This window comes from Falco peregrinus, chromosome Z (genome assembly GCF_023634155.1).
Source record: "Falco peregrinus isolate bFalPer1 chromosome Z, bFalPer1.pri, whole genome shotgun sequence".
Lineage (NCBI taxonomy): Eukaryota > Metazoa > Chordata > Aves > Falconiformes > Falconidae > Falco > Falco peregrinus.
Window position 1 is genome coordinate 5,856,150 of NC_073739.1, and position 27,818 is coordinate 5,883,967.

At 39.8% G+C, this 27,818-nt stretch overlaps 1 protein-coding gene across 1 annotated transcript in view; it reads left to right on the top strand.

Moving 5' to 3' along the window:
* ADGRV1 (adhesion G protein-coupled receptor V1) overlaps window positions 1–27,818 on the top strand; it is a 291,184-nt gene that overhangs the window by 213,894 nt on the left and 49,472 nt on the right. The window contains exon 88 of the mRNA XM_055791141.1: window positions 22,070–22,227. Within this exon, the coding sequence (XP_055647116.1) occupies window positions 22,070–22,227 (158 nt within the window). The remainder of the gene's footprint in view (window positions 1–22,069; window positions 22,228–27,818) is intronic.

A 27,818-nucleotide genomic window follows, 5' to 3' on the forward strand; every position in this document is an offset into this window, starting at 1 on the left:
ATAGGCGTTTGCCATATACCCTGTTTTTTACTTTTTGTGTTATGGTCAAAGTCTCACAAGAAGTTTTGTCAATGTTTGTAAATGAAACCTCTAATATGTCTCTAAATTTCAAGTATATTATCTACCCTGGTCTCTAGTAACCATGCTCTAAAATGTATATTCTTGCTGAAGAATTGCCATGATGGCTGAAGCATTACTGCTTTTTGGTTATAAGAGGCAGGTGTCAGCTTCTTTCAGCTGGCTTATAACTGAAATTCGAATTACGATCTGGACTAGGTGGTTTAAAATCAGTCTAAATAAGAGGATATTATCCTTCTATATTTCTGAGGGTTTATGTTGTACAGATAATTTTGTAACCCCTCTGAATTTGCTGCAATTCTGTCTAAAGTGTATCTGTCTAAAATCCCTTCTAAGGACATAAATTCTACCATTTAGGTACATGCTGTTTTAAAAAAGTGTTTCCTTTTGTCATTTCTTAATACATTCAATGTCACCATGACTTTGTGCTGTGACATAAGCTGAGATCTCAGGATAACCTTTCTCTTCTATTTGTTTTGGTTTTTTCCTTATCTCCCATCTGATTGTCTCTTTCAGGATTATAAACCAAAGCCATAATTTGTGTTTCTTTACAGGAACTGTTAATGACTTTGCACACTTTAACACCCTTCTTCTCCTTTCGAGAAGCATTTTTCTGGTTGAATGAGAAAAACTTATAAACAGATGAGCTCCCAACAAGACAAGATTTCAGCTTAAAATCAAATTCCAAAGCTCACTGTGGTTCCCCTGCTTCAGACAGTTCAACATTTGCTCTTGTGCTGGTATATACGGCTGGCCAGTCATTCCCTCATTTCTGAAAATCTTTCAGCTAATGTTCTCAAAGTGAGTTTAATCTTAGCAGTATGTTTAAACTGCGTAGTATATTTCTAACAGGTCTCTTAAAGTACAAAGACGCAGGTCACCCGGTATGGTGGAAAACATAAGGAGGCAAACTGAATCTGTAGATATTGACAAAGAGAGATGTAAAGTGCAATGGAGAGGTGAAGAGAGGAATGTGAACAATTACATAAAACTTAGCTCCTGCTAGTTTCATCCCAGTCTCATTGGTGGTTACTGTAGAGAAAAATGTCAGCAATGTATGTCTACCATATATCTTCAGAGGGATTGCATCACAGGGGGTTTACAGACTGCAAATAGTTCTGGAAACCAGTGCAGTTATAGGTACAAAACCCTCAAACTGGTGAATGACTTGAGACTCACAACAATTCAGTCATCCTTTATGGAGGAAGCTGGGTTTCGGTACATGACAGCTTGTAACTTTCTTACACTTACCAAACAAAAAAGCAAGCAAAAGTACTTCTAAACTGGGAAATCCTTGACAATAAAATGGCTATCTAATTTCTCATATAACCCTGAAAATTTAATTGTCTGCACTTGCATAGAAGTAAATTTTTCAATCCCCTGCGAAGTCCATGGAACCACACCTGTTTGCAGGGTTTTGCCTTAACTCATCTGTTTCTGAGATCAGAGGCCAAAATTATTTAATTAGGAGTATCAGTTTTTGTTCACAGACAGGAGCTTAAAGGTTGATTAGCCTACCTTCACTGGACCTGTACCTAAAAGATTGTCCAGAGCTATAACAGATTTTATTTAAAAAAAATGTACTGCTCTAGAATTGGCCAGAATCACAGCTTGGAGGAGCCTGAACTTTTAACTCACTTGGGTGGTTTGAAGACTCTTACCTAGAATGGCCTTAAGTATGTTTTTTATAAACTTGGGTAATCTCATTGCAGCTTTAGGCTTTGAATCTGACTAGACCTTCTTGAAACTGAAGTCCCCTAAGAAGTCCAAAGGACTGTTTTTATTAAACTAAAGCAAGTAACCTTTGAAAAGAAAAGGGGAAGTGATTAGACATGACAGAATACAAATTTAAAAGTTTATAAATATCTCCTTGCCCACTGTGTCCTTGCAAAGCTGGACAAGCTGATTTTCAACCATGGCTTTTGTCAAGGTTTAGCCTACCTTGTTCAACTGAAGTAAACTCTTTAGTTTCCTCTAGTTCCCTGAACAGTTTTTTTGGTAATTTTGTAGACAAGACTGTCCACTTCTTTCACTTTAATAGCTTTTTCCCCTCTACCATGCTCGCCAGTTTCTAGATCTTTCTTTTTTTTACCAGGATCATTAATTTGCCCAAGGGAAAAATTATCTCCCCTACCAGGAAGTCCCACCTGATCCATTCATTTTCCTCTCTAAAATCCCCTGTGGCAAACAAACTGAGCACAGGGGAGCCACAGGTACCACTACAATACTTTAGAATTAGACAAGTATTGATGTATTTAGTTTCAGTGACAGTGATATGATAACATCTCACAGCAGAAAAAGGCTAAGGTAAAAGTTCTCACAAATATATCTTCTTTGTATCCTATCATCTGTCATGATTATATATATGAGAAATAATTTTAAAAGATTGTCTAGCAAAATTCCTTTCTAGAACAAACCAAACACTTCCTTCATCTATAGCCCAGCCCAAGGCAGAGGTTTTTCCGGAAAAGTCACTGGGTCTGTGACTGTGCAGCCACATCCAGGGGACAGGAGAACCCCAGGCTACAGAAAGCTGGAAATTGTGAACTTTTTTCTGTGACTAAGGGTTACAACTCTTCCTGCTACACCTCAGTTTCTCTGAATCAGGCTTTTACACATGGGTGCTGCACAGGGCCCAAATTAATGTCTCGGAGCCATGGCCAATGTTACTTGGAAAAGAAACAGAAAATGTGTTCAGTAGCAGGTGCACAGCAATGGGTCAAGTGCGCTTTGTGTACCCTCATGTGAGAGGCAGCAGCCCCTGGATCTGAGACAAGACAAGCAGGGCAGTGCTCTCTGAACAGCCGGTTTCAGCATGCCAGTTGTGCCCTGCTGGGTTGTAACCCAAAGTAGTCATAAACCAGAAGCAAGGAGACAACTAACGCTCTAAGATATTGTCCTGACCGTTGGTTTAACTCCTGTATGCTGAGCGCTGTACAATGCACAAAACCAGCCTACATTTCCAAAGATACTCTGATGTGGTGAAGCACAAATGCTAGCGGGGTGGCAGGGTCTGCATCACTTCCAAGGAGAATGGAGAAGCGCAAGGCTCAAAAGAAGCACAAACATGTAAATGATTATTCCCTGCTTGCATATTTGGCGTTACACAATGTGCACAGAAGTTGTGCATGATGACTTTAAAGTCTTGCCAGGACTGAAAGCTTGAATGATAATGCCTGTCAAAGATTTCTTAAATAACTTAACTCATAGGGATAGGTGGGAGAGTGGGTACAGTCTGGACTCAAGGCTCAGCCCGAACAAAGACATAACAGTTTGTGATGTGTTGTCCAAGTACTTCTTGTCCAAGTACTTGTCCAGGGTTCAATTGTTTTCATGCTGTTGTAAGGATAAAATCATCCTGAAGCTGATTGACTTTCCGGGAAGTTTTATTTTGAGGGCTACAGCTCTGCAGCTTCTAATTATTTACTGCCTGCCCTTACAAGGATAAGCCTGTAGACCTTGATTATGTGTTACGGATAGGGCCACGCTTTCTCCCTAAGCAAACACCTGCCAGGCTGGTGCTCTGACACTGAAGCAAAGTCAAGACAAACACTGGATGCTGGCTTGGTCTCACCAAGTTGCGTGACGGTTCCAGTGCTGGTGCACATTCTGGGCACAGTTCCCCGGTGAGCTAGCTGTTTCCTAAAATGGACCCCTGCTTTCTTAAACCCAGGGACTTATGCCACTACCAGTAACAGGAATTTCTGAGCTTAAGCAAGCTGACTTCTGTCCAAGTATTTGGATGAAGTCTCATGTCCCCCCTTCCCATATTACTTCAAAAGCACTTAATTTAGTCCTAAGTCTTAGAACAACAGGCTTGAAACACCAGACTTTTACAGGCAGGAATAACTTAGAAAATAGCTAAGAATAGCCAGAAAAAGCATTCAGGGGTTTTAATTGAACTGTCAGACGTGCTAAGAGGAAGAGGTTTGTGTGACGAATGGATGTGGAATTCCCCTACCCTAATGCCTGAGCCTTGCTTTATGTTCTGTGTGGACTTGGAAGTGCCTCCTCACATGGTCCTCTCTCTGCAGCTTGTGCTCCCTGTTACCCCAATTTTTTCCACCTCCTTTCTCTCCTGGCAAATCATCTAGGATTTCAAAGCTTTTGCAGACTGCTGTTGCTGGAGCTCAGAGCAGAATGATGCTTGGACATCTGGATGCGAGGCCAAATGCTGTGCGAACCACTCAGCTGAAGCAGCAGGGGGGAAAAAGCCTGCATTTTTCAGTGGCTTATTTCTCACCATTTACTGTTTTGCCCTTCTCGGCAGGGTGAATTAGCCCATGCTGAGCTCTGTGCTACTGCAGGATAAATGTTTCTGATGAACCAGAGCTACTTGGGTTATGTCTATATGACACCACAATACAGACATTTCCATAGAGAGATATATGTAAGTATAAACACTGGAAAAATTACCCTATTTCTCTGACCTATAGCAACAGTTAAGACAGTACAAAGTTCCGCCTTTTGTATTCTGTACTTGTGCTGTATTTTCTAAATTTCTTCATTATTTCCAGTGAAGCTGCCTAATGTGCTACCCACTGCTAAGGATTATTTAAAAATATCTCACTGCTAAATGTGATGGCTTTAATTACCTTTTATTTATCCCTTATTACCAACATATGTTGGGGGCAGGAGCAGGGGGTTGAGTGCTGTTTATATCTTGGCAAATATTTATTGTTAATGTTAAGCAAATGTTAGCCCATCAGAAGCAGACATAATTACTGTGTCGTGCTTTTAAAGCATTAAAATAAAGAAAGATAAATTCTGGGTGATTTGAGTGATGGAATTATGAAAAGCGATTAGGGAAAACAGTGTTATTAAGGTAAAATTCCCAACCACTGTTAAATTCTGACAAATCAAGGTAGTTTTAAAGGGTTATAGATTGCACCCACAAATGACCTGGGCACCTGATTCTTCAGACAGGTTCAGATGAGGAGATTTTTGTGCCCAAGCAAAACTCCAGACTGCTCTGAAATGTGTGTAGTACTATGGCAAGAGTAACAGAGAACATCTGTGGGATGAAGGGTCGCATCCCTGCCACTGACAGCTCACAGAAACTTCCTATTTCTTTTCAGGTTGTGTAAGAAATTAACAAGATTGTCCTTCCTACTTTATGATCTTTAATTAGCAGGATACCACCTACTGCTACTAAAAACGCGTGTTCTCTATTTATTTCTTTTACAGCAGTTTAGGAAAGCCTTCCTCTGATATGCTAGAACTTAGCAGGAAATTCTAAAATAAGCAAAAGTGAGATCAATAACAGCAACTGGCTCTGACTACTTCATTGACACTGACATGCTGTTTATAAGTATATATATCTAACCTCTTGTATTTATCTTTCTAAAAGGATTAGAAAAAAAATTTAGGTTTTTTTTTTCCACAGGACTATTCTGCAGTAGCTCTATTTTGTGCTCACATTTTAGTTGTGTGAATTAGATGGGCATTGACTGTATTTAGTGCAGTGAGCTGTGCTTTTGGAAGGCAAACTCTTGTCTGCGCTGTGTAACAGCACCAGTAATCAAAAGCGTATCTCACCAAACTGTGCTAAGGTATATCTGAGAAAAAGGAACACAGCTTTAGCAGATTGATTTTTATGAGCAATATTAAAATTTAATTGTCAGTACAGAATTACAGAACCCGTATGTCTAATAGAGAGGCTACAACGGAAGTGGTTGTAGTGCATGCTTATCCTGGGCATTTAGTATGTTACAATAGAACATGCAGATTAAAAAAAGTGTGCACAATAAATACTGTATTGAAGTGGGAAAAAAACCCCAACTTTGTGTGACATTTTGTTATTCTTCATGCCAAAGGGCAGGACTGTGAACATGAGCCTCATTTACATTTATGTTCGACAGTTTGCACATGGAAACATCTCCTTTTTCTGCTAGGTTTATTAAAATCCTTCGTTTAAAGAATGGATAGAAAATGTGAGCCAATTAGGAGTGTCTGCCCTAAAATCTAGTGCAAGGGAAATATCTTCTTGCATGTGAGAAGCTGTAATAAATATTAAACAGTGAAAACCAAAAAGCAACCATAATAATAGATCATTGTTTCAAAGCCATTGCTAATGGCTGATCCGCATGAGGAGGAAGCCTTAGATGTAAACAGGAGCAAGATAATTAAATCAAATCAGACACACAGCTCATTGTATAATTTACAAATTGCAGTGTTAGCAAGAACCCCGCTCTAACAGATTTCAAGCAGGTTTCTACCAGCTTATTTTCCTGGTCAAATGCTGAAGGCTACAAGTCTTCTGGGATGATCTGGCTGGAGACTTCAGAGCTTCCAGTGCCTTGGAAGCGTAACCTGTATTAGTGCAGTGCTTCTGCTAGGTCCTTGCTGCTTCTCCTTTGGTAATTACTACTTCCTTGGTATTTACTTTCACAGGAGGAGGAAAAAAAAGACAGAAAAAAAGGGTATAAAATCATGAAGAGACATTTCCAGAGGAGGAAACACAGTGGGCCATGTTCTAAAACAACAGCAGATGACATTTTGGGTTCTTGTTATAGAAAAGCATTGCTTAGGCATTTTATTTTTTCACTTTTCCCAACTGTTTAGCTCTACAGTAACAGCAGCAGCAGAGAAAAACAAGGAAATTTTTTTTTGCTTTATTATGTAATGGGTTTGGTTTATTGACAAGGCTGTTGCACACGCTGACTCAAACTGAATCTTTTGAAAAGATTCTGTTCTTTGCTGTTTCAAAACAGTGTCTTGGCACTTCTTCATTCTTTGTTCATGGTGGATTGGATTTCCCCCACTGTTTTCTATTGTTAGTAGTTACTCTTTCAGTACACCCAGTAATGAATATGGTCCTACTCATAATGAATTTTGACATGTGAGTAAAGGTGATAGGGTCAAATTTCGAGCAGCAGTTCTCACTGATGTAGAGTTCTCTTTCAAAAAATTATTGAGACAATCTGTCCAAATATAAACAAGGAGGAGCAAGCCTTGGCTTGATTTCTGCCAGTTGTAAATTCTGCTGCTTTCTTTTTTTTTTTTTTAAAGTTTGCATTTCTTAAGGAAGATGTTCAAACTGAGGTTTTAGTACCTTTTTTCTGTCCTTCTCTATCCGTCACTCTCTTTCCTCATTCTTTTGCTGCATAGAGGAAAGAAACTAAAAGAAAACTAGATAATGTCAAAGGGTTGACTGCCACATTATCACTCTATAAAATCTGGAAGACTGTTGTTAAAACATTTTGCATTTCATTTGAAACTTAGACCCAGTGAAAGAATTAATTTCTCCATGCTGAATTATGGGGAATATATGAAATTAAAATATATGAAATAAAAGGTATGGGCCTGTCTAATCTAATTTGCATGAGATACAAACTTAAAAAAAAAATAAATTAATCAGACACTAGCGTGGCTTTCATTTTCCTTCATACCAAACAACATCCACAGCAGTAGTATGGGCGGTAAGAGGTTTCTTGGCTGATCATTTTCCTGCCATGCTGATGAGGTGACTGAGGCCAAGTCCAGTGCTGAATCAGAGGGGCTCAGTCTAGCTGCGTTGTGCTTTGGGCAGTCATGTTTGATTACAGAGTCTCAACACGTACAAGCGGGTGACAGCATGTTTCACCACTGTACTTGACTCTTTGGGGCAGCTTTTATGGTTTGCCTGAGATTTGCCTGCTTTGACCCATAAGCAGATGATGTTTGATGTTCCAGAGAAAATCCACTCTTTGCTCTTGAGGAAAAAGTGACAAAACAAAAGCAAAAGTAACATCATTGTGGAATCTTTGAGCTGCAGCTATAGGGAAAAAACTTGCCTTTTTAATTTTTTCCCCAAAGTAATTCTATAGGTATAGACAACCTTTCTCAGTCAGCAGCTTTGCTGAAATTACAGGGTGAGAAGTGTTTATTCTCCCTGATTCCAGGTCTTGCACCCCATCTCTTAGGTAATTAGGGCAAATTGAACCAGGAGTCTTTTACACTTTGACATCAAAATTTGTGTAATTGTCACCATGGATGGAGAGCACACCTAAATGTAGGATAACCTGTGAAAGAGGTGGTGGAACATTGTGGGCATGGATTTGCAAAGAACTTGCACAACATACAGAGAGTGAGATTCCTTGCAGAGGTGCATAAAAGATGAACTTGAAGCTCCAACCAAACAGGTATTTTTTGGGCAGAGGCTCAGTGTTTGCACAGGGGCTGTTCCGTGTCTTTGCCGGGTGTCCCCCTTTCCCGGGGAGCAGCGCTGCCTTCGGGATGCTCAGCTGCCAGAAGCAGCTTATCTCAAAGCCTGTTTCTGCAGCACACTGATGCTGCCTGAGAAAGCACAGCTTTGTAAAACCCCTGTTAACCAGCCGCTGGTGCAGCCGGTAACGCTCAGCCTTCAACAAGTGGCAGTTTGTCACCCTGGGGCTGACGGGCGTGGAAGTGGTGCCCACCATGCCCCTTGCGGGAGGGGGCTGTGCTCTGCAGGACCGCTGCTGGAGGGGACCCCAGCTCCACGGGCATGGCCCTGGGTGTTTGCTGGGCAGCAGCCTCAGAGCCAAGAGCCGGGCTTTGCTGGGCAGCCTGGCCGGCGGCTGGGCACCTATCTGCGGCTTTCACCCTCTGGGAAAGGCAAATGCAGCGCTTTTCGTAAGGGGCAAGCGGGTGCAGGCTCGCCGCTTCGCAGGCTGACAAATTGGGATTTTTCAGACCGCTTGTGAAGTAAGACGCTTCCTCAAGACAAGGAGGTACTTCCTCCAGAGCAACGAGGCTGCGGGTTTCCGCTGTACGCCGTGTCCCGCACAGGCTGTACCCGGGGGAAAAAACAGCCGCCCTGAAAACCCCAAACAAACAAAACTCTACACGTTGCAAAAGCCTCTGTTAACATCTGGAGCTCGAGATCTTCTGGCTGCGTTGTTTGGAGGTGAGAATTGAGACCAGGCTTCAAGAAAACCCACTGGCTAATATCAGCAAGGGTTGCCAGTGACACGCTTATCAGCAAGAATGTTTGTTTATATGGGTGTTCTTCGCTTATCAGTAACAGCACCAACATGAGCTTATGGTAGAAGTTCAGCAAACATTCTATTAAGTTTAAAAAAAGAGAAAAAGCTGTATAAATGCTCGTGTATTTTGTTACATTTTTAATTTTTTTTTAAAATTACATTTTCTTAGCTTTCTTAAATGTCTCCTCTTTATGGTAGAAAGCCTACTTATGTTTTGCAGATTACAAAAAGGGTTTATTTCAGAACTAGAAACAGCAGGAACTGACATTTCAATAGCTTCAGATACACATAATGCAGAGAAAAATAATATTTACAACTGTCCTAGCTCTCGTCTTAAATTTCAGACCTGCTTTACACATAACAGTTTACTCTTTGGGACTAGAACCCACTAATGTTTAGAAAACTTTTTGCTTCTTAAAATGTAACTCCACCAGAGTGCCAGTTTTAAAATATATTTAATTAAATAAAATCTGATTAAAATTTTAAAAAGTAATCATCATGCACCCTTCAGTTTTAACACAGTCAGTATTTAAGACCTGTTTGCTTGCATTTAGGACCCAGTTCTCACAGCTGCCTACACTTTTTTATGGAAAGAAATAGGCAAAGTATTTCTAGTAAGGGCATGTGCATACGTAAGTACCACTTTAAAATCTGAAACTGTCTAGTTAGAAATTTCCAGTGTGTAACAAATGTGTTTCCAAGATTTTTTTCTAATAAAACCAGAATTTGGGCTATTTCATAATACTGCATTGCAACTGGATTTAAGAAAATTAGAGTTTGTGTTAAAATTTGATACAGTCCATGTCAATTGACCAACATGGGATAAGTATGCAGTTTGCTTGCAAGTCATTAAAAAAAAAGAAAAAGTTGCAGGGATTTTCCAAGGAATACAGGAGAGCTGGTGAGCAACCACATACTGCCAAGGCGATGTCGGCGGGACATGGGCTGTGTTGTGCCTCTTTGAAAGCTCCAGCAACACACTTTCACTCAGTTGTAAACCAGCACTACTTTCGCCTTACTATAAGGTCATTTGTTGGAGTTATTTAATGCAAGTATAAATCAGAAAGTTCTCTCCTGGTTGTTTTGAGCTACTCTGCTATTGCAGAACAGACAAAAAATATATATATATATTTCCTGAGAGGAACCTCTTATGAAAAGAAACCCTTTGCATATCAGAGAGTCATCAAAATACGGAGCCATGCCGCAGTTCAGCTGGCCTCCACTGCTTGAACAACCTCTCTGCCCTGCCAAGTGTAAACCCTGAGGCAGCTGTAATTTATGCTGACCACTGTGAAATTGTTCTTTCCTGCTCAGTCCTGTAGCAAAATCAGCCTAGTTGGAGGGAAGGCCCTTGCTCCGTGCGCTCATACGGAGGTTTCTGAAGCACTGAATCATGCAAGGGGACACGCTGTGTCTTCCTGGGTCACGACACACAGTGCTTGCCTTACAGTGCTGGGTTGACCCAAGCCATGTCACTTCTGAAACTTGCTGTGGGCCTGAGGTTATTATGAATAACGAGCTGTTAGAAATGCAGAGTGCATCTGACAGCTCAGCATCTGTACAGCTGCTGTGGCCTTTTGAGTCTTATTTTTATCAAGGCATCCATGGCCTTCCTTTTAATGTGACCCATTATACAGCTGCAGTACTTTTTTTTTATTATTATTATAACTTTTTATTTCCTGTAGTAGCTGGAGTTCTCTGCTTGAGACAGAAATGCTCAAACACTGCTCTCAGTTCCTGAAACAGCACAGACATAAGGATTCACTTTTGCTGTCTGGGAAATTATGACATCCAAATTTGCAAAAATACCAGTTTATGTTTAGGCCTTCATTTATATATTTTCTTATTTTAACTACTGAAATACAGCTATCACAGTATGAACTTAGTGTAGTGAATCAATATTTCAATATGCTTTATCAGCTGATTTTAATTTATATATAAACACTGCAATAAGACTGTAAGGTGGTACAGTCTAGGAAGCATCACTGGGTTTTCTGTAGAAGTTTGATCTTACCACGGCAAGACAGGACAAAGGGAAAAAAATACTGGTGTATTGTTTTTTAGGACCAACTTGAAATACTATAAAGGGGCCTGCATCTCTCCAGCTGTTGGGTATCCACCGTCACCCAAAATCAGCAATTTCACCAGGCCTCCTAGAATTGAAGAGGTTAGTGCTTGTCACTTTTGAAAATGTTTTCAATTATAAAGTGACACTTTAAATTCCAACCATTCATGTCAAATAAAAGCGCTGCAAAGACTGATACAGAAGTAAAGTGACCGAGATTGGTCCTCAGTCACAATTTTGGACTCTCCTGCAACCAGAGCTATATAGCGCTTGGTCTGGTGCCTGCGCTGTTCTCTGCAGAGTCTTTGTAGCATGTTACCGTGTTTTTTTTTTTAAATTCAGAGTATTTGGAACAACATGAGAGCTGGATTGACAGCAACCAGGGGAGTGTTTCTATAGCATGAAACTGAGGGTGAGTGTGGTGTGCCCTTGCAGGTGGCCATGGAGTTAATTTTCCCCACAACAGCCCTCATAGTGCTGCACTTTGTGTTGGTGGCTAGAAAGGTGGTGATAAGACACAGTCAGCCTGGACATTTTTTTGAAAATACCTAGTTGGAGCAATGCAAAACCATTAGGTGTTTTGGATGGTAAGAGGATCCATGCTTGACCATAGATCCTTAGAATTTAATTTGCTAGCATGGATATCCCCTACTATGTCAGTATTGATTGAGGATGGGAATTTTTCCTAGATTCATGAAAATGTTTTTCATTTTCACTTACCCAAGCAGACATATGGTGCCAACTTTTTGTTGAAAAATGTTTCAAGATATATTTACATGTAAATGCATCTGTAGATATGGAGGGGCCTGGCTGTCTAAGCAGTGTTCTGGCAGCCACAATTGTACTTTTTGACCTGGCACCAACATTCTCAAAAACCTTGTAAAAATTATTTGACATCACTAAGTTTTCTTTCTATGCTGCAAATTGGAAATTGTAATCTTTGTAGTCTATGCTTAATATATAATAAGTGTAGGCGATAGAAGCATTACTCAGTACTAGTGTTGGCATGCCATGTTATTACTCAGAGCACACCTGAAACCAATGGTTGCTTTCTGAAGGCTTAGGAAAAAAATGTAATGCTTGGGGTGCTTCCATGCCTACTATATTGCAATGTGCTTTGCCCTTTGCAAAAAAAACAAACCAAAAAAAACCCCCCACACAAAAAAACAAACCCCCGAACCAAACCAACTTTGCTGATAGGTTTTAGGATTCTCGTTTGTTTCTTATTCATATGTTTAGAAAGAGATTGTCTAACCAGCAGCAGGATGCGAGATACATTGGCAGTGAACATCAAGTTTTTGATAAACATTTTTTGGGGTACTGGATAAAGTAAACACTGCATTGTTAGGCTGGAGCTGTGAGTCTGGTTTTCATCCTTGGGCACTGGAAGGATTACTTTTCCTGTTATGCACTTCGGATTGTGCAATATTTTAGTTGATTATGGATCTAAATGAGCTTTCTTATCATCAGAGGCATTGGCAGGCATCATCCTAGTAAAACAGCAAATAGGATGTAAGTAAAATACATGCTAGGCATGTTCTCTGGATGCATACAGATATCCTGTGCATGTGCATAGCTTGTGGTTATTGATAATGAAGGGAAGCGAAGGATAAAGGGAGAAAAGAAAGGAGAAAGGAAAGGCAAGGTGAATCAGGAAAAGAAAAATAGTAGAATTAAGAAATGATCTACAGTGGGAAAAAAAAATAAGCTCAACTGATCTCTGTTTCCTATTTTGGGCTTGACTCTGTGGATTGCCTAGGAAATGTTTAACAAGTGTTCACTAGAAAAGAAAGCTTTATCTACATTAGAACTGAACCTCAGGGGCTTCGCTGTAAAGATTGGTTCAAGCACAGAAATAAGAGCTGCCTAATATCTTTCATTGCAAGGCACGTGCTTTAGGTATTTGTTGGTGGGTTTTTTTCCCGCAAAGCATTAATTTCTGGGCTTGAAAGTACCTTGCTAGTTTGTGTCTGGATTCTCTTTTAAGGGACCCAGCCCTGATCCTTGTGGATCTGCTAAAGACAGCTAATCCCTTCTGTGACTGCACTGATAGCCATCAGCCAGTCTTGGTATATTTTAAGCCCCTTGGCTTGTGTTTTCCAGCAAGAAAATGTATTACGACATGGAGAAAGTATTCAGCTTTTGCTTTTTGCCTACTCATAGATTAACAGTTCCTTTGCCAACTTGTAGTTTGCCAATACATGTCCCTTCTCTTTAGAAAACAAAAAACAAACAAAAGACTCCCCCCCCCCCCCCCAAAGAAACAACCCAAAACCAAACCAAACCAAACCAATCAAAACAATTATTTTTTTTTTTATCTATTGAGAGTGGAACATGTTGACAAGACCTCTGATAGCCTTCACATCTCTAGTGTGAACTTTTTGAATTCAGTTAATCTTTTTGAAATGTGCCAAAACCAGACACAGCTTGCCACTGAGGTATTTGTAATGCTGACTAGAGCAGAATGGTTACTTCGTATGTGTTGCGGCATATACTGCTGCACAAACATCCAAATATGACATTTACCTCCTTGGAACAGCATAAAGCTACGTCTCATATCCTGCTTAGTGTGATCCACAGTAATTCCCAGACTCTTCCTGCAGAATTAACTAGCCAGTGAGTGTGGTAGCTGTGTAGTAAGTTTCACACTTGCTTTCTTGTCTTGTACACCACTGTGTAATTCAAACAGTGTCAAAAGTTTCCAAAAGTATTTCTAAGCTGAACCTGTAACCTCATGAAAGAATGAAATCAAGTTTATCCGATGTAGTCATTTGCCCAGGAAAGCATCATGATTTTTGCCTCTTAATTCTTCATGAGCTGAATGTTTTATCATTTCTCATACGCGTTCAGTTTCTGACCTTTGGAGCAATGTTAGTACATATCTAGTAATCTCAAATTTCTCATTATGTTCCAAGACATATTGAAAAAGGCAGTAAACAGACTAACTATGTTCTCAGATAAATTTTTCAGAATTCTTGGATGAAACTTCTCAAGGAATTGTGACTTTAAAATGTCCTTCAAATATTGTTCAACATCTTTCTTGGTTACTAATGGACTGGAAAATATTACATTTGCCTTATATAATACAAGCCTAGAATAAAGGAGTTTCCATTCAAATTTACCACAGCACAAACTGGGAAAGAAGTACAGTGAAAGTTGGTTGTAATTCATAATGTTATTGACATCTGAGATCTGTTCTGGAAAAAGTAGTATTCAGTGGGGACATGTGGAAAGACTTGTATCTTGCCAAGAATAATTAGCTATGCAAAAATAGGAAGGGGAATAACTGGCTGTTTACCAGTTCTTCACAAAAAGATATCATGTATATTGTGGATGATAAACTGAGCATGAGTCAACAGCTTTGTGCTGCAGCACAAAAGGCAGACATGATATTGGTCTATATATATAAAGCTGTGTAGTCTTAAGGACACATGATAGTCTTAAATATAAAGTATGCTCAGGAAGATGGAAGGACCTAAGACTGTTCAGTTAAAAGATGACCAGAGGGGAAATTTCCAGCAATTTACAATTAAATAAAAGAATATTGCTGCAAATAAGGGAAGAAGCTGTTTCCCCCATTGACTATGCCAAGATCTAAGGTGCATACACTGCACCAAGAAAGAGTTAAATTTAACACTGGGAAATGGTGTCCAGAGGTGAGTGCTGTGGAGCACTGAAACAGGTTTGTTGAAGAGGCTTTGTGTTTGTTATCAGCCTACACAGACATCAGGCACTAATGACATAGGGGTGGTATAGAGAAGAGCTTTTTTATGGAGAGAAAAGCTTTTTAGTTCCCAGTCACAGTACAGTTTCCTTTAGTAAGAGGTTCACAGGGACTGTGAGTGGTTTCTGATGGTACTTCAAAAATATTTTCGAATTCTCACTCGTGTTAAGTGATCGCTTAGCTGTATTCGTACTACCATCTGTCCTAGTTTCAGCTGGAATAGAGTTAGTTTTCTTCCTAGTAGCCAGTAGAATGCTGAGATTTGGATTTATTATGAGAATAATGTTGATAACACGCAGATGTTTTACTTGTTTGTAAGTACTGCTTACCCCCAGTCAAGGACTTTGCGGTTTCCCATGCTCTTCCAGGGAGCAGGTGGCACGAGGAACTGGGAAGGAGCACAGCCAGGACAGCTGGCCAAAGGGATGTTCCATACCACAGAACGTATATAAACCGGGGGGAGTGGGCCAGGGCTGGCCAATTGCTGCTGGGGGCTGGCTGGGCATCGCTCCATGGGTGGTGAGCAGCTGTACTGGGCATCCCTTGTTTGCTTTTTCCCTTTGGATTTTATTCCTCCCTCTCCCCTTTTCACTACAGTTGTGAAGTTGTGAATTATTAAATTTTATTTTATTTCAATTATTAAATTGTTCTTATCTCAACCTACATATCTTACCTTTTCCCCTATTGCCATCTCACTGTGGGCAAAGTGTGAGCAAGGGTCTGCCTGGCTGTTACTTAGTTGCCAGCTGGGGTTACACCACGACACCATCGTGGGCCAACGCTTGCTGCAATGATAGGCAGCAAGGTGACATCTCTCATACATGCAGGTTTTTTTTGGCTGGATTGCAAACTTCCTGTCTGTTCAGTAAAGGTCAAAAACCCCTCCAAATAAATGCTACACCACATTTCCATTGCCCAAGGCAGCCGTAAAGCACATCAGATTGGGCCAAGTGCTTTAATTCGGGTTTCCACTGAGTTTTACAAAGTGTTAAGTCTGTGTTTTCAGGGTGTTCCACGGTCTGCTGTTAGTATATCTGGAAGACTGCATGAAGTGGAATGAAGACTGCGGGGTGTAAACCCATGTACCTTAGGCACTCTGAATTTTTGTATAATCTTGTAGAAATCTGTAGAATCTTATCTACTCTAGAAACAGAAATCTCTCTGGTGTGAATGTGCCTTGAAGTTCCTCAGGAACTAGTGACTATCATCTCAAATGTTAACTCATTTTAAGCCTAGCATACCCTTTCAAGCTGGTTTTTTTCCACATCAGTTTATAGAAACAGAAGCTTCTTTTTTAAAAAAGAAAAACCAAAAAACCAACACATACAAGAGAACTGTCCGCATGTTTCCCTATCAGGGGAGTGGAAAACAAAACTCAGCACAAACCTTAATCCTGTTGCTTTAATGTCTTTGTTGAATATGACTACTGCTGCAATATAAAACAAAGAGTGGAGCTGTGTTCAGGTAGGGAATTAGTCAGTCTCAGGAGGCATTGACACTGCAGAAGCTGGCACAGTTACCAGCTCTGAGGGTATGTCCACCGCCAATGCGATTTCAAACAGTTGCTAGAACTGGCATTTTCCTGCACACACTTTTAAAGTAAATGAGCATTTTTTTCCCCCGCTTGCTTTAAAATGCTCTGCTTTAAAGCTCAGTGGCTCATGAGCTGCTCTGCCTTGATTCACTGCCTTGATTCTACCGTCGTGGTAGATGTCCATGTGCATAAAACATTAGCAATCCCGAATCGCATGTGAAGTGTCCATGGATCAGGGCCTCTGGCTTGGTGCTAAGGGAAATAAAACACGACAGCTTTACCTGGGCGCTTACTGCTTTCTGTTTGCACCTCACTGCCAAAAGGCGCAAAGGTATTTGATACAAGGAACAGCAGTATTCCAAAAAAAGCAGAAAGTTGGAAGAAGGGACCAAACATAAACTCCTCTAAGAATTATTGTGCTAGATGTAGGCCCACATGGGAGCAATTTGCCAGCTGAAATTGCAAATGAACATACAGCAGAGAACTGAGTTTGTTGGTGATTCTGAGATGTGAGAGATCAGACCTTCTCAGAGGATTGTACTTAAGAACTGTGTTAAAATTAAAAGCCCAGAGCTCCTGCCTATTAAAAATCTGCAGTGTTTTCAAAAGAGGTTTGGTTATCAAACTGTTAAGCTGCCCAAAACGTCAGAAGGAGATAATAGGTATCATCATCTAGGATGAGTTCATAAAAGCAAAAGATCTCACTTTTTGGTATGTTGCTTAGATACAGGTCATACACAATTTGCTGCAGATAATCTGTCAGATTAGCAAATTTTTAGCACATAATTATTTGCAAAAAATGTTTCCATTGTCTGGCCTGCTCTGCACTTAGCGGAAAATTGTTGAGCATGTTCTAAGAAGCTATTCAAAGTGCCAACTCAGAGGTAATGTAGCCTTCCACAGCAAAGCCGAGATCTGGAACAGAGCAAGTTGCTTTTTAAGAAAACCCACAATGTGTGAATGTCTGGAAGTGTGTCTAATCATAACTCAACTTGCCTATTTTAATTTTTTAGCATTGTCTCATCTCCTTTGTGAAGAATTTGCTAAGTAACGATGAATAAGTGATTCAGGCTTTGCCTTTTGTTAAGATATTTTAGGTACATGGATTTCTTTCTCTAAATGGAGTTGATGAAATGCAAATATAAGTGCAAATCCATGTGTCTGACCTTTGCCTTTTACTTTCCTGATGTAACATGCCCCGTATGAGCAAACTCAAATGGTGCCACAGTCCCCTGTTCTCCATGCCAGGCTGCCCGCCAACCAGCTGTGCCTAAAGCAAGGGAGAAGTTCAACAGTTATCCAGCTTTGTGCCCAGGATTGAATAATAATAACAAAAATAAAAATGAATAATACATTTAAAAGTTGCAACAACAATTGTCACAATCGTAATCTAGGTCTAGCTCTGGAGTGAAACTCACATGACAAGTAAAAGTCAAAAGGTTAGCTGCCTGCCGGCAAAAGTAAATGAGAACACCAGGTGCCTGATAGCCAAGAACACTCTCAATTTTTTGTCAAACTTAACTATCCATAGTTTCAAGACACATTTGAAGGAGTCTTAGTCCTTAGACTTAATCATTTGAGTCCTTAATATCTAAGGCATGGCAATGGCAGAATAAAACTGTCTGTAACACATTGAGCTATTTAAAATATTTATTTCTTTCTTAGAAGGGAACAAATTACATCAGTACTTTCACTGAATACTTCCCTGGATTTTTAAAATATTCCTTATTTCCTTAGCAATATTGCTTGGTTTGGGTTTTGCACTGGGTTTTTTTTGTTTGTTTGTTTGCTTTTTCCTTTTTCAATAGCAATTATGTAGTTGTGTTAACCAATAGTTTCAGTATAAATTTTGTCAGTTGCTTTCTCTTTTTCCTTTAAAAGTATTAGAAAAATAAAAAGAGGCCTTCCATATCTCATGTTGCTGCAATACCTCTCCAGATTTAAGGAAATGTTATGGTTTGAGAGGTCACAGAAGACTTTGCAAAGACACTTCAAGGGTCACATAAACATGCTTCACCCCCTTGAGAAGAAAGCAGGACTAGTAATCCTTTAGATCAGAAGCAGGGGTGGAAAGCAAAACCAAGGTAAAACCGTGATTCTTACCAGCCAGTAAGTGAGGTCATTTTAATCAATGAATTGACGTAAATATATATGATTTCCTGAGATTACATCTTTTCCAAAGGGAAGACTATATTGTCTATTAAATTGTATGTCCTAGTCCCTCCATGTTTCGATTTAGATTGAACATCTACAGTAGCTCTCTCTCTCTCGAAAAAAAGTCTTACCTATTAAAGCTGTTTCTCAGCATTCTAGTTGTGGCAAAAAATATGTAAACTAAGTGTCTTATTGGTTCATATTGAAGGAAAAAAAAAACCCTAATATAGTTCCTGGTTTTGGGGTTTTGTTGTTTGTTTGTTTGTTTTTTAGTTCTTAAATGATTAACAAATAGAAGTATGGAACTATACCTTGGAGAAGGCACATACTAAAGACAATGATTTCTAAAATTATTTCTAGCCTCTTTAATAGGATTATAACAGATACAGACCTACACAGGGTTTTCGATAATATGTTGAATCTTCTCATTAGTTGGAAAAAGAAATATTTTATAACTTAGAAACATTTGAGCTGGAAGTAGAATGCTGTTTATGGGACAAGTGCCACCCTGAGTAGAGTAGGAGACCAAGGGGCTAGCAAAGCGGGTCTTGAAGATAATGAAAATATATTAGTTTAGCTAGGAGTAGTGAGGGAAAATCAACCAATGGGAATATTACTGTTGAAGTTACCAGAGAAATTTATAGTAATAAAATCAAAATCAGGGGTCAAAATAAAGCCAGAGGTCAGAACAAAGTGGTCAAAACAGAACCAGAGATGGACCCTCCGGTCAATAACAAATCAAGAAGGGCAAGAGTGGAGGCAGCTTGGGATGAAAGCTATACAGTTGTCTTTTCAGTGTTGGAAGAGATGTAAGCTGGTAGCAAAGCTGCTCAAAACAGTCAGGAAATAAATAAAAAAAACCCTAACAATGTACAATTTGGGAACAGAAGTCACAGAAACTTTGTTTTGAAATGACAGTCTCTGAAGAAGCTAACAGTGTTTGATTTTTCTTGTCCTCATTGCAGAAGGCATGCATTTCAACTGGTAGCTGTATTAATATTTTTTTTTTGGTGTTTTGGTTTGTTTGGGTTTTTTTTTGTTTTTTGGGTGTTTTTTTTGCTATTAATGAGATTCAAAACAAACAAACCAAAAGCCTAATATTATTCACCTAACAAAGAAATATTAAAATAACTTTATTATGCACAATGGCTCTGGATCAAAGACTTACTTTACAGTCTAGTGCCTATTTAAAAAAAAATAAAATACTTGAAGGATATACTGCAGGACATAATGGTCTTCTTTAAACAAGTAAGATTTGTAATTATGTATTTCATTCCAGTTTCACATCAGCCTTTCTAGGCCTTTTCCTGTAGAATAGTTGTGTTCTGGAACACCAACTTAGTTGATGTTTTGGGATATTTTTCTTCTGTTCCCATCCAGTGCTAAGAATATGATGCACAGTAGATCCATGTGACAAATGTGTCATGGTAATGGAACAGTAAATGTGTACCCCTAGTGTCAAGTGTAATAAATATTTTCAGTTGGTCCATATAATGATATCCCATGTGATTTCCAGCATAAAAGATATCTTTCAACATACATCATCACACTACTGTAAGTGAGTAAGATCACAGGAAGTAGTGGGTGTCGTTGAGTTGCTCACCATTGCTTTGAAGGGAAGAAATCCAAAGTAAGCTTTGTACGTTAGTACAGCTTTGTGTATTTCTTGTCTCCATAAATTTTCAGTGTCTTTTTTAGAGCAAGTACCCAGGGGTATTAGTAAAAGTGATCCATCTCTGTGGGTTTTCATTCATGCAGCTTTTGTTAACTGAAATGAAGGAGTGTTCATGGAAAACTTCCAAGGCATTCAGATGACAGACTTTTAAGAGTATATGGGATCTCTGAAATACAAAAATATAACAAATTTTAAAAATTACAGGTTTCAGAACACAAATATGATTTTACAGGAGACTATACTTGTGCTAAGATTCTTGGCTTTGGTATAATCATGAAAAGCAGCGTAGGTTATGGTAATGCGCCTTCATGTCTTCATGCTAATTGGGCCCACTCAAGAACACATTTGGGGAACTAAAATAGCTTTCACATCTAAGAAATGGTAAAAATTAGAAAGGTGAAATGGATCAGATGTTGTGTCCAGGGAACAACTGTGTTGGCAGCAGGTTGAGGGAGATGATTGTTCCCCTCTGCTCAGCACTCATGAGGTCAGATGCGGAGCGCTGGGTCCAGTTCCATGCTTCTCAGTACAAAAGAGAAAAACATCTAGACACAGTCCTGGGCAACCAGCTCTGTGTGTCCAAGCTTGAGCAGGAGGCGAGGACAAAATGACTCCAGCAGGGTCTTCTTACCCCAACCGTTCTGTGATTCTATGAAAAAACCACACCTTTAATTGCAGTAGAGACTTCCTACCTTCCTGTTGCTTATTTGCTTGCTCAGTGATGTTAGCAGGTGGTACCTTAGCTTGGTGTCTGACTGAGCCTGTACCTTCTGAAGATGGTTGTAGAAGGTACCTAGATTCTGCTGGATATTATTTTGTCATTCGCTGAGGGTGTGTAGAGCGTGCTCTGGAAGAGCTGGCACAGAATGCAGTCTTGACTTGCTGGACAGAGTACACATGCCCACCTAAGCAAACTCAGAAGGTATACCAGTGAGACACGTACCCAGGCTTTTCTCAGATATATATTATACTAGCATTGACTCTAAACTTGTTTAGCAGAGCTGACCTGACAAACAGAAGGGCTGGGTAAGTTACACCCTCTTAATAGGGATAGCAGTGATCACATACTCTCTAGACATACTGACTCCCGCGCTGTCCCTTGGGCTGCTCCGTTGTGCGTCATCTCTAGAGTAGGTCAGTGGCTGTAAAGCACATACTGATCTCCAGGGAGTTCACAGAACCCCCTGATCTCTCATACCGTCAAGAGCTCTCTTTAACTACCATCTCCATATCCTTCAAGTCATCATCTTATATGTGTAATTTGACTCTTTTTCAGGAATAACTCATGTTCCCATCACATCTTTTTAAATAATTATAACTTTAATAAATGGAAAGGGTAAGGAGAGATAGGACAAATAAAAAAAAAAAATGGGAGGGAGGGAGCATTTGGCTTCAGTGTGCAAATGACATATAATTTCCAACAACTTGAGGAGGAATAGTTATCTTGCCTTTAAGACTTGTTCATTTATTTTAAAAATATAATTCTCAAAATTTATTCTGTGGTTTCAGGAGCTAAGTATAGAAAATTGCATAATGCCCTTTTAGACTTTGGTGACTAAGACTGATCAAATTACATGAATATAGCATGCATGGAGTTGGTTAAAATATTGTTCCATTGCAACAGTTTAAATCTCTCCAACATTAGTTAGGCAAAAATGTAACATGCATACTTTTAAGGTGCAAATGTTATACCCCTTAAGGTAATGATAAGGAGATAAGAACTGACAGAACCCAATCCATCCTATCAAGGTTACTCTGGGAACAGAGTTAAAGAATTTGTGGTTTGTAAAGCATATGCCTCATCAAAAACATTTGTTTCTGAAATTTTACAACTGTTCAAGGTGCCTCCTAAGTTTATTAACTTCGGGTTTTTTCCATTTATTCCCATCAGGTGCTTCATTCCAAATGCATACGCTGCTCTCTTCACCGCTGCTCTGGTGCCATTAATGTGCTTGGTGGTGGTTTTTGTGGTGTTCATCCACGCCTACCAGGTGACCCCGCAATGGAAAGCATACGATGATATTTTCAGAGGAAGAACAAATGCCGCAGGTATGAAGGGTTGGCTACACCTGTGGAAACAAGCTGGGTGCTCAGAATGGTACTGACTGTTCTCGCCAGTTCAGAAAACCCCACGAGAAACCACAGTTCCACAGATACCTATGCATTTGTGTCAGATTCAGTGTGCTCGAGGTCCCTTTGATGTCTGCGAAGGTACTTGATGATGTGAGTTATGCAGATGCTTAACTGTCTTAGGAGGATAAATACGTGTTAAACCGAAAACAAAAAATTAGTACCTCTGGTTATGTCTAGTCACAGGAACAGCGATAACAGGCAGCATCGCCCTGCTTGGGGGACTGTGTCCCTGTCCCTGTGCAGCTGGGGGAACCTAACAGCCCTGTCCCAGGGAGGGCTGGGGGTGCTCAGGAGGCGCGATCACTTTAGCAATAGTGCAGGCGCCCGCGCTGCGCTCCTCTGCTCGGCCCAGGTGATGGGCACAGTCCTGGCCCTTGTGCTTTGCAGTATATTCAGTGGCTGCACGCTGGAGTGTTCGGAGTTAATGCCTCTGTTTTGAAATTTCCTAGAGCTGCTCGCAACTGAAACGTGCTTGAAAGAAAAGATCTGTCTTGTGCAAAACAGGAAGTATCGGCTGGTCTCCTTTGTCAGAACAATTTCAAATACAATAATGTTCCCAAAATAAAGTTGGAGCAGTTTAGACCAATACCATAATAATAGGACACTCTGTGGGAAGCTTAGAATATTTCTTTTGTTTTCATGATGTTTTTGGGAAAAAACCCTGAGTTTTATAAAAAAGTGCAAATATATTTTTAACATTTGGGTTATAGAAATATATTCCTTTTATGAGAAAATGAAAATAAATACGTATTATCTGGATATTTCTTAAAATACTGATTTCTTTCTTAGTGACAAAATGTCTGCTTCACTAAGAGCTATATGAATCTGGATAAGGTCTGATAAACATAGCTTATGATAGTCAAGACCTTAGTTACACTTTACTTTTTCATTCCTTTCTGGTATAAAAGGGACTGCCTGGAGCAATCGCAAAGGTGGCGCCTTATTCAGTCTTGAATAATAGAGTTTATTTATTTATAAATAACTTTTTTTTAGTACCTCTAAGGATGGAGATTCCATATTCATATGTTGAAGGTTTAGGCTTGTCTCAAAGCTGTTAAAATAAAAAAAATACTGAATATTGAAACAATACCATAAATAAAGTTGGCATGCAAGTTGGCAGAAAGTACTAATAGGAGTTATATCTACATAACATAAAGATCTGAAATAATAGGGTTGAAACAAAACTTTGTTTGATTTAACATAGAATGCAAGATCTTTCTCCAATGAAGTCCCGAAAATGGTATGCAAGGATCTCAGAAAGAAAAAACCAAAACCAAAACTAAACCATCAGGAAGAAACGTGTTCAATAAAATGTCAGTAGTAGCTTTTTTTTTTCGCCCCCCTGCCTCCAAAAAAACAGGTTGTAACTTTTACTACTTTTTCACCTGCACAGTAAACTAGTGTTTTGCTACCACAGGGCTTTTGCAAGCACAAATGGAAGTACCTCGTGCAGTGTGGGTAAGAGCAAGTTGTTGAGAGGCTATTTTGGAGGAAAAAACCAGAGCTGCCTGCTGAGGTTTACGGTGCCCGGGGTTGTATAAGGGCTCTCTGTGTAGCTGTGTTTATAGTGTAAGCCTCCAGAAAGAGAGGCTGGTGATTTCTGTAGTTTGTAGCATTGCCTGTAACTACATGACATGGTACGAACTGTTAACTAAAGGCCTCTGCTTTCTGACTGAATATTTCTCTCCTGAAATTTGAGGTGGTGTTAGTATATTTACATTATTTTTATGGGTATATTGTGCTTTTGAAGATATATTCAAAAGCAATTTGCAGAGGTAAGACCCATTACCACTTCTAAATTTTGAATCTTGCCATATGACTCACTCTTTGGGGAAGTTCACTGCCCTGACTCAATGTTCTTACAAACTCAGTGGGACCTACTCCCGCTTCAGTGCTGTTATTTGCAACCACCTTAGAGGATGCTGTGGGAAACGACGTTTTTCATCCCAGCAAAGTTGCCCGCAATCAGCTGCATGGTGATTTCTTGCTTCTGCAACTGAGAGGGGGTCTTGGATCGTACCCACACTGAGTTTTGGCTTCAGCACGGCTTACAGGACCCTATGGGGTAGGGGGGTCTTTGGGCATAGTTGCCTCCTTAAGTTGCATGTGGCAGTGAATATGCCAGGGTTTCTCTCTGTTCCATCCAAAACCAGAGGAAAGGTGGGCCTACCAAGCAACAGTTGCCTATGTTTAGTCTCTTCTTCTAGCTTGTCTCTGGCTGTCATGCCTATACTGATTTACCCCCTGTTCAGTCACCCACAACAACAAATTCCTACAGCAAAAAATCCTGAGGTTCAGTACCCAAACTACAAAAAGTAAGTAGTGGGGAAAAAAATAATATTGCTGCTTTGAAAAACTGTCTGTTGTCCATTAGTTAGCCTTTCTAGAAAGAGAATAAAATTCCAGGTGAATGACACTGTAAACAATTCTGACATAGCAAGTGTAGAGAGCTGTAAACATAGACAAAAATATTTCTAAATATGCTTTTACGTGTAATTGTGGACACCTGTTCATTTAAATTCCAGAGAGTGAAGAGTAACGCAGAAAGGAAAATGTGCCATATATAGACATGTAATTATCATTTATACATAGATATTCATACAAATACCTATTTGCATGTGAATATTCGAACTAGTACTGTTTATTTCCTTTCTAGGAGTCATTCAGTTAGAATATAGTTAAAGTTGCAGTGTGATACAGATGACCCCATGTGGATTCTGCAGTAATTCATGCAAAGCATTGCTGAATGTTGTCAATAAAAATAAAACAGCAAGGTCACTGGCTTGCATTTTACCATGAAACAGAAAAATGGGTTGGATATGCAGATTTCGAAGGGAAAAAAAATTATCTGGCTTCTAAGTGTACATACTTTCAATCATTTCATAGATTGTAGGAAAAGCCTCTTAAAATATAGCTAGTAATTCTGAAGTTCCATATTTGTAATGTCTACTTGACGAAGGCCATTACTAACTTCAATAGAAACTTAATAGGAACATTTATAGTATCTACTGGGTTTTTTTTTCAAATAAATTGAATATGCAAGTGGCTAAGCTAAAAATTGAGCCAAAATTTTTTCTTACTCTCTTTTCTACTGTTGTTGAAATACTCCAAAGCTTACCTTTCAAAGAAGTTTCGTCTTGAACTGTCCAGAATCACAGAATCATAGAATGATTTGTGTTGGAAGGGACCTTTAAAGATCATCTAGTCCACCCCCCCTGCCATGGGCAGGGACACCTTCCACTAGGATCATGTTGCTTAAAACCCCAACCAACCTGGCCTTGAACACTTCCAAAGATGGGACATCCACCACTTCTCTGAACAACCTGTTTCCTTGATTTACCACCCTCACTGTAAAAAATTTCTTCCTTTTGTTCATTGTAAATCTACCCTCTTTCAGTTTAAAAACATTGCCCTTTGTCCTGTCACTACAGGCCCTGGTAAAAAGTCTTTGTCTTTTTTATAAGCCCTCTTTAAATTGTGAAAGGCTGTGCTAAGGTGTCTCCAGAGCCATCTCTTTTCCAGGGTGAACAGCTGCAACTCTCTCAACCTTTCCCTACAGCAGAGGTGCCCCAGCCCACTGACCATCTTTGTGGCCCTCCTCTGGACCCACTTTAACAAGTCCATGTCCTTCTGGTGCGGGAGGTGGCAGAGCTGAACACAGTACTGCAGGGGGGGAGTCTTTCCAGAGCAGAGCAGGGGGCTGTAATCACCTTGACCTGATGGCCACTCTTCTTTTGATGCAGCCCAGGATAGAATTTAATTTCTGGGCTGTTCCATCTGCCAATACACCCAATTCTCTGCAGGGCTGCTCTCAGTTCTTCAGCTCCCACTGTGTACTGATACTACAGGTTGCCCCGACCCAGATGCAGGACCTTGCACTTGTCCTTGTTGGACTTCATGAGGTTCACATGGACCTGCTTCTCCAGCCTGTCAAGGTCCCGCTGGATGGCATACCCTCCCTCAACCAAATCAGCTACACCACTCTGCTTGGTGTCATCCACAAACTTGCTGAGGGGGCACTCAATCCCACTGTCTCTGTCATTAATAAAGATATTGGTCAGTATGGGCCCCAGTATGGACCCCTAAAGGACACCGGTTGTTATTGGTCTGCATTTGGACGTTGAACCATTGACTTCAATTCTTTGGATGTCTCCATCTAGCCAGTTCCTTATTCGTCAAGTAGTCCATCTATCGAACCCATATCTCTCCAATTCAGAGACAAGGAAGGTGCATGGGACCATATCAAAGAGACTGCCTTAGAGAAGTCAAGATGGATGACATCAGTTGCTCTTCCCTTATCTATTGGTGCAGTCACACCATTGTAAAGGGCCACAAAATTAGCCTTCCACAGCTATTAAAATAAATTCTGTCTGCTCTAGTAAAACATCTCCTTGAGCTTAGGTAGCAGTACTGTCGTTTACTATTCTGTTCTGTCTGTAGGAGCAGAGAGTTTGCTGCTAGCCGCACTCTTCCAAAGATATGCATTGAGTTCTCTAGAAAAGAGACTTTCTGATTCAGTGTGCCAGCCCTTCAGCAAACATGCTCTGTTGACTGATTATTCAGCTATATATAGAAACTAACTTCTCAATAGTTAGCCTTGACAGGAGCCAAGTCAGAAGGGTGCATTGGATAAACAGCTCCTGGGTGAACTAATATTTAAGTTTGCAACAAGAAAGACTGCTTTTGAAGGAAATCAGGTGGTATAAAGCAGGATGGTTGTATCTGGCTGAAGTAACAGGAGATTGGAATAGGCATATGTAAGAGATGATTGTTTTCTCTTGACAGCCCTAATATGCAAATGTAGAAACTGGAGATGAACAGGACAGCAATCCAATATGTATAATTTGATTTTTCAACTTTTTGCTAACCTTTCATAATTCCACAAAAATATTTGAAAATAAAAAAAAATTGAATTGAAAAATCACCTGCATTTTTTTCTGGTAATACCTTTGTGAATAGATGACCTCCACTTACTGAACAACATGTAGTGGTGTAGTTTTGCGCCCTACACATAAATACGCAGTAGAACTTACCCGATTCAGATATCATCATTGTAAATGTGCCAGAATTAATTTAAAGATTAAAACTTTATGTTGCCAAAATAGAACTTCATGAAGAATGCCTTAGATATTTAGCTGTAAAATTTTAACTACCTTCTTGCATGTTCCTTCATATAAATTTCTTTAATATATTTATTGTCTTAGCAATATGCAATTCCTGATCATGACAGAACATGTTAGATGGTCCACCTATACCTATTACCATCTGATCTTCTGAAGAAACAAATAAGCTGCACAAAATGCAAGTGCAGGACATTCCAACCATGCTTCTGAGCTCTGGAGCTGATGCTGAGGACAGGGCTTTTGATTCTAAGTGAGAATGTGTATCTAAACCTGTAGTTATATGTCTTCCTTATCCTGTGAGCCGTATGCTAAAATCTTTATCTTGAATTATTAGATACATATCATGTATCTAAGAGAATCAAAGGAACAATGAATTGCAGGAGT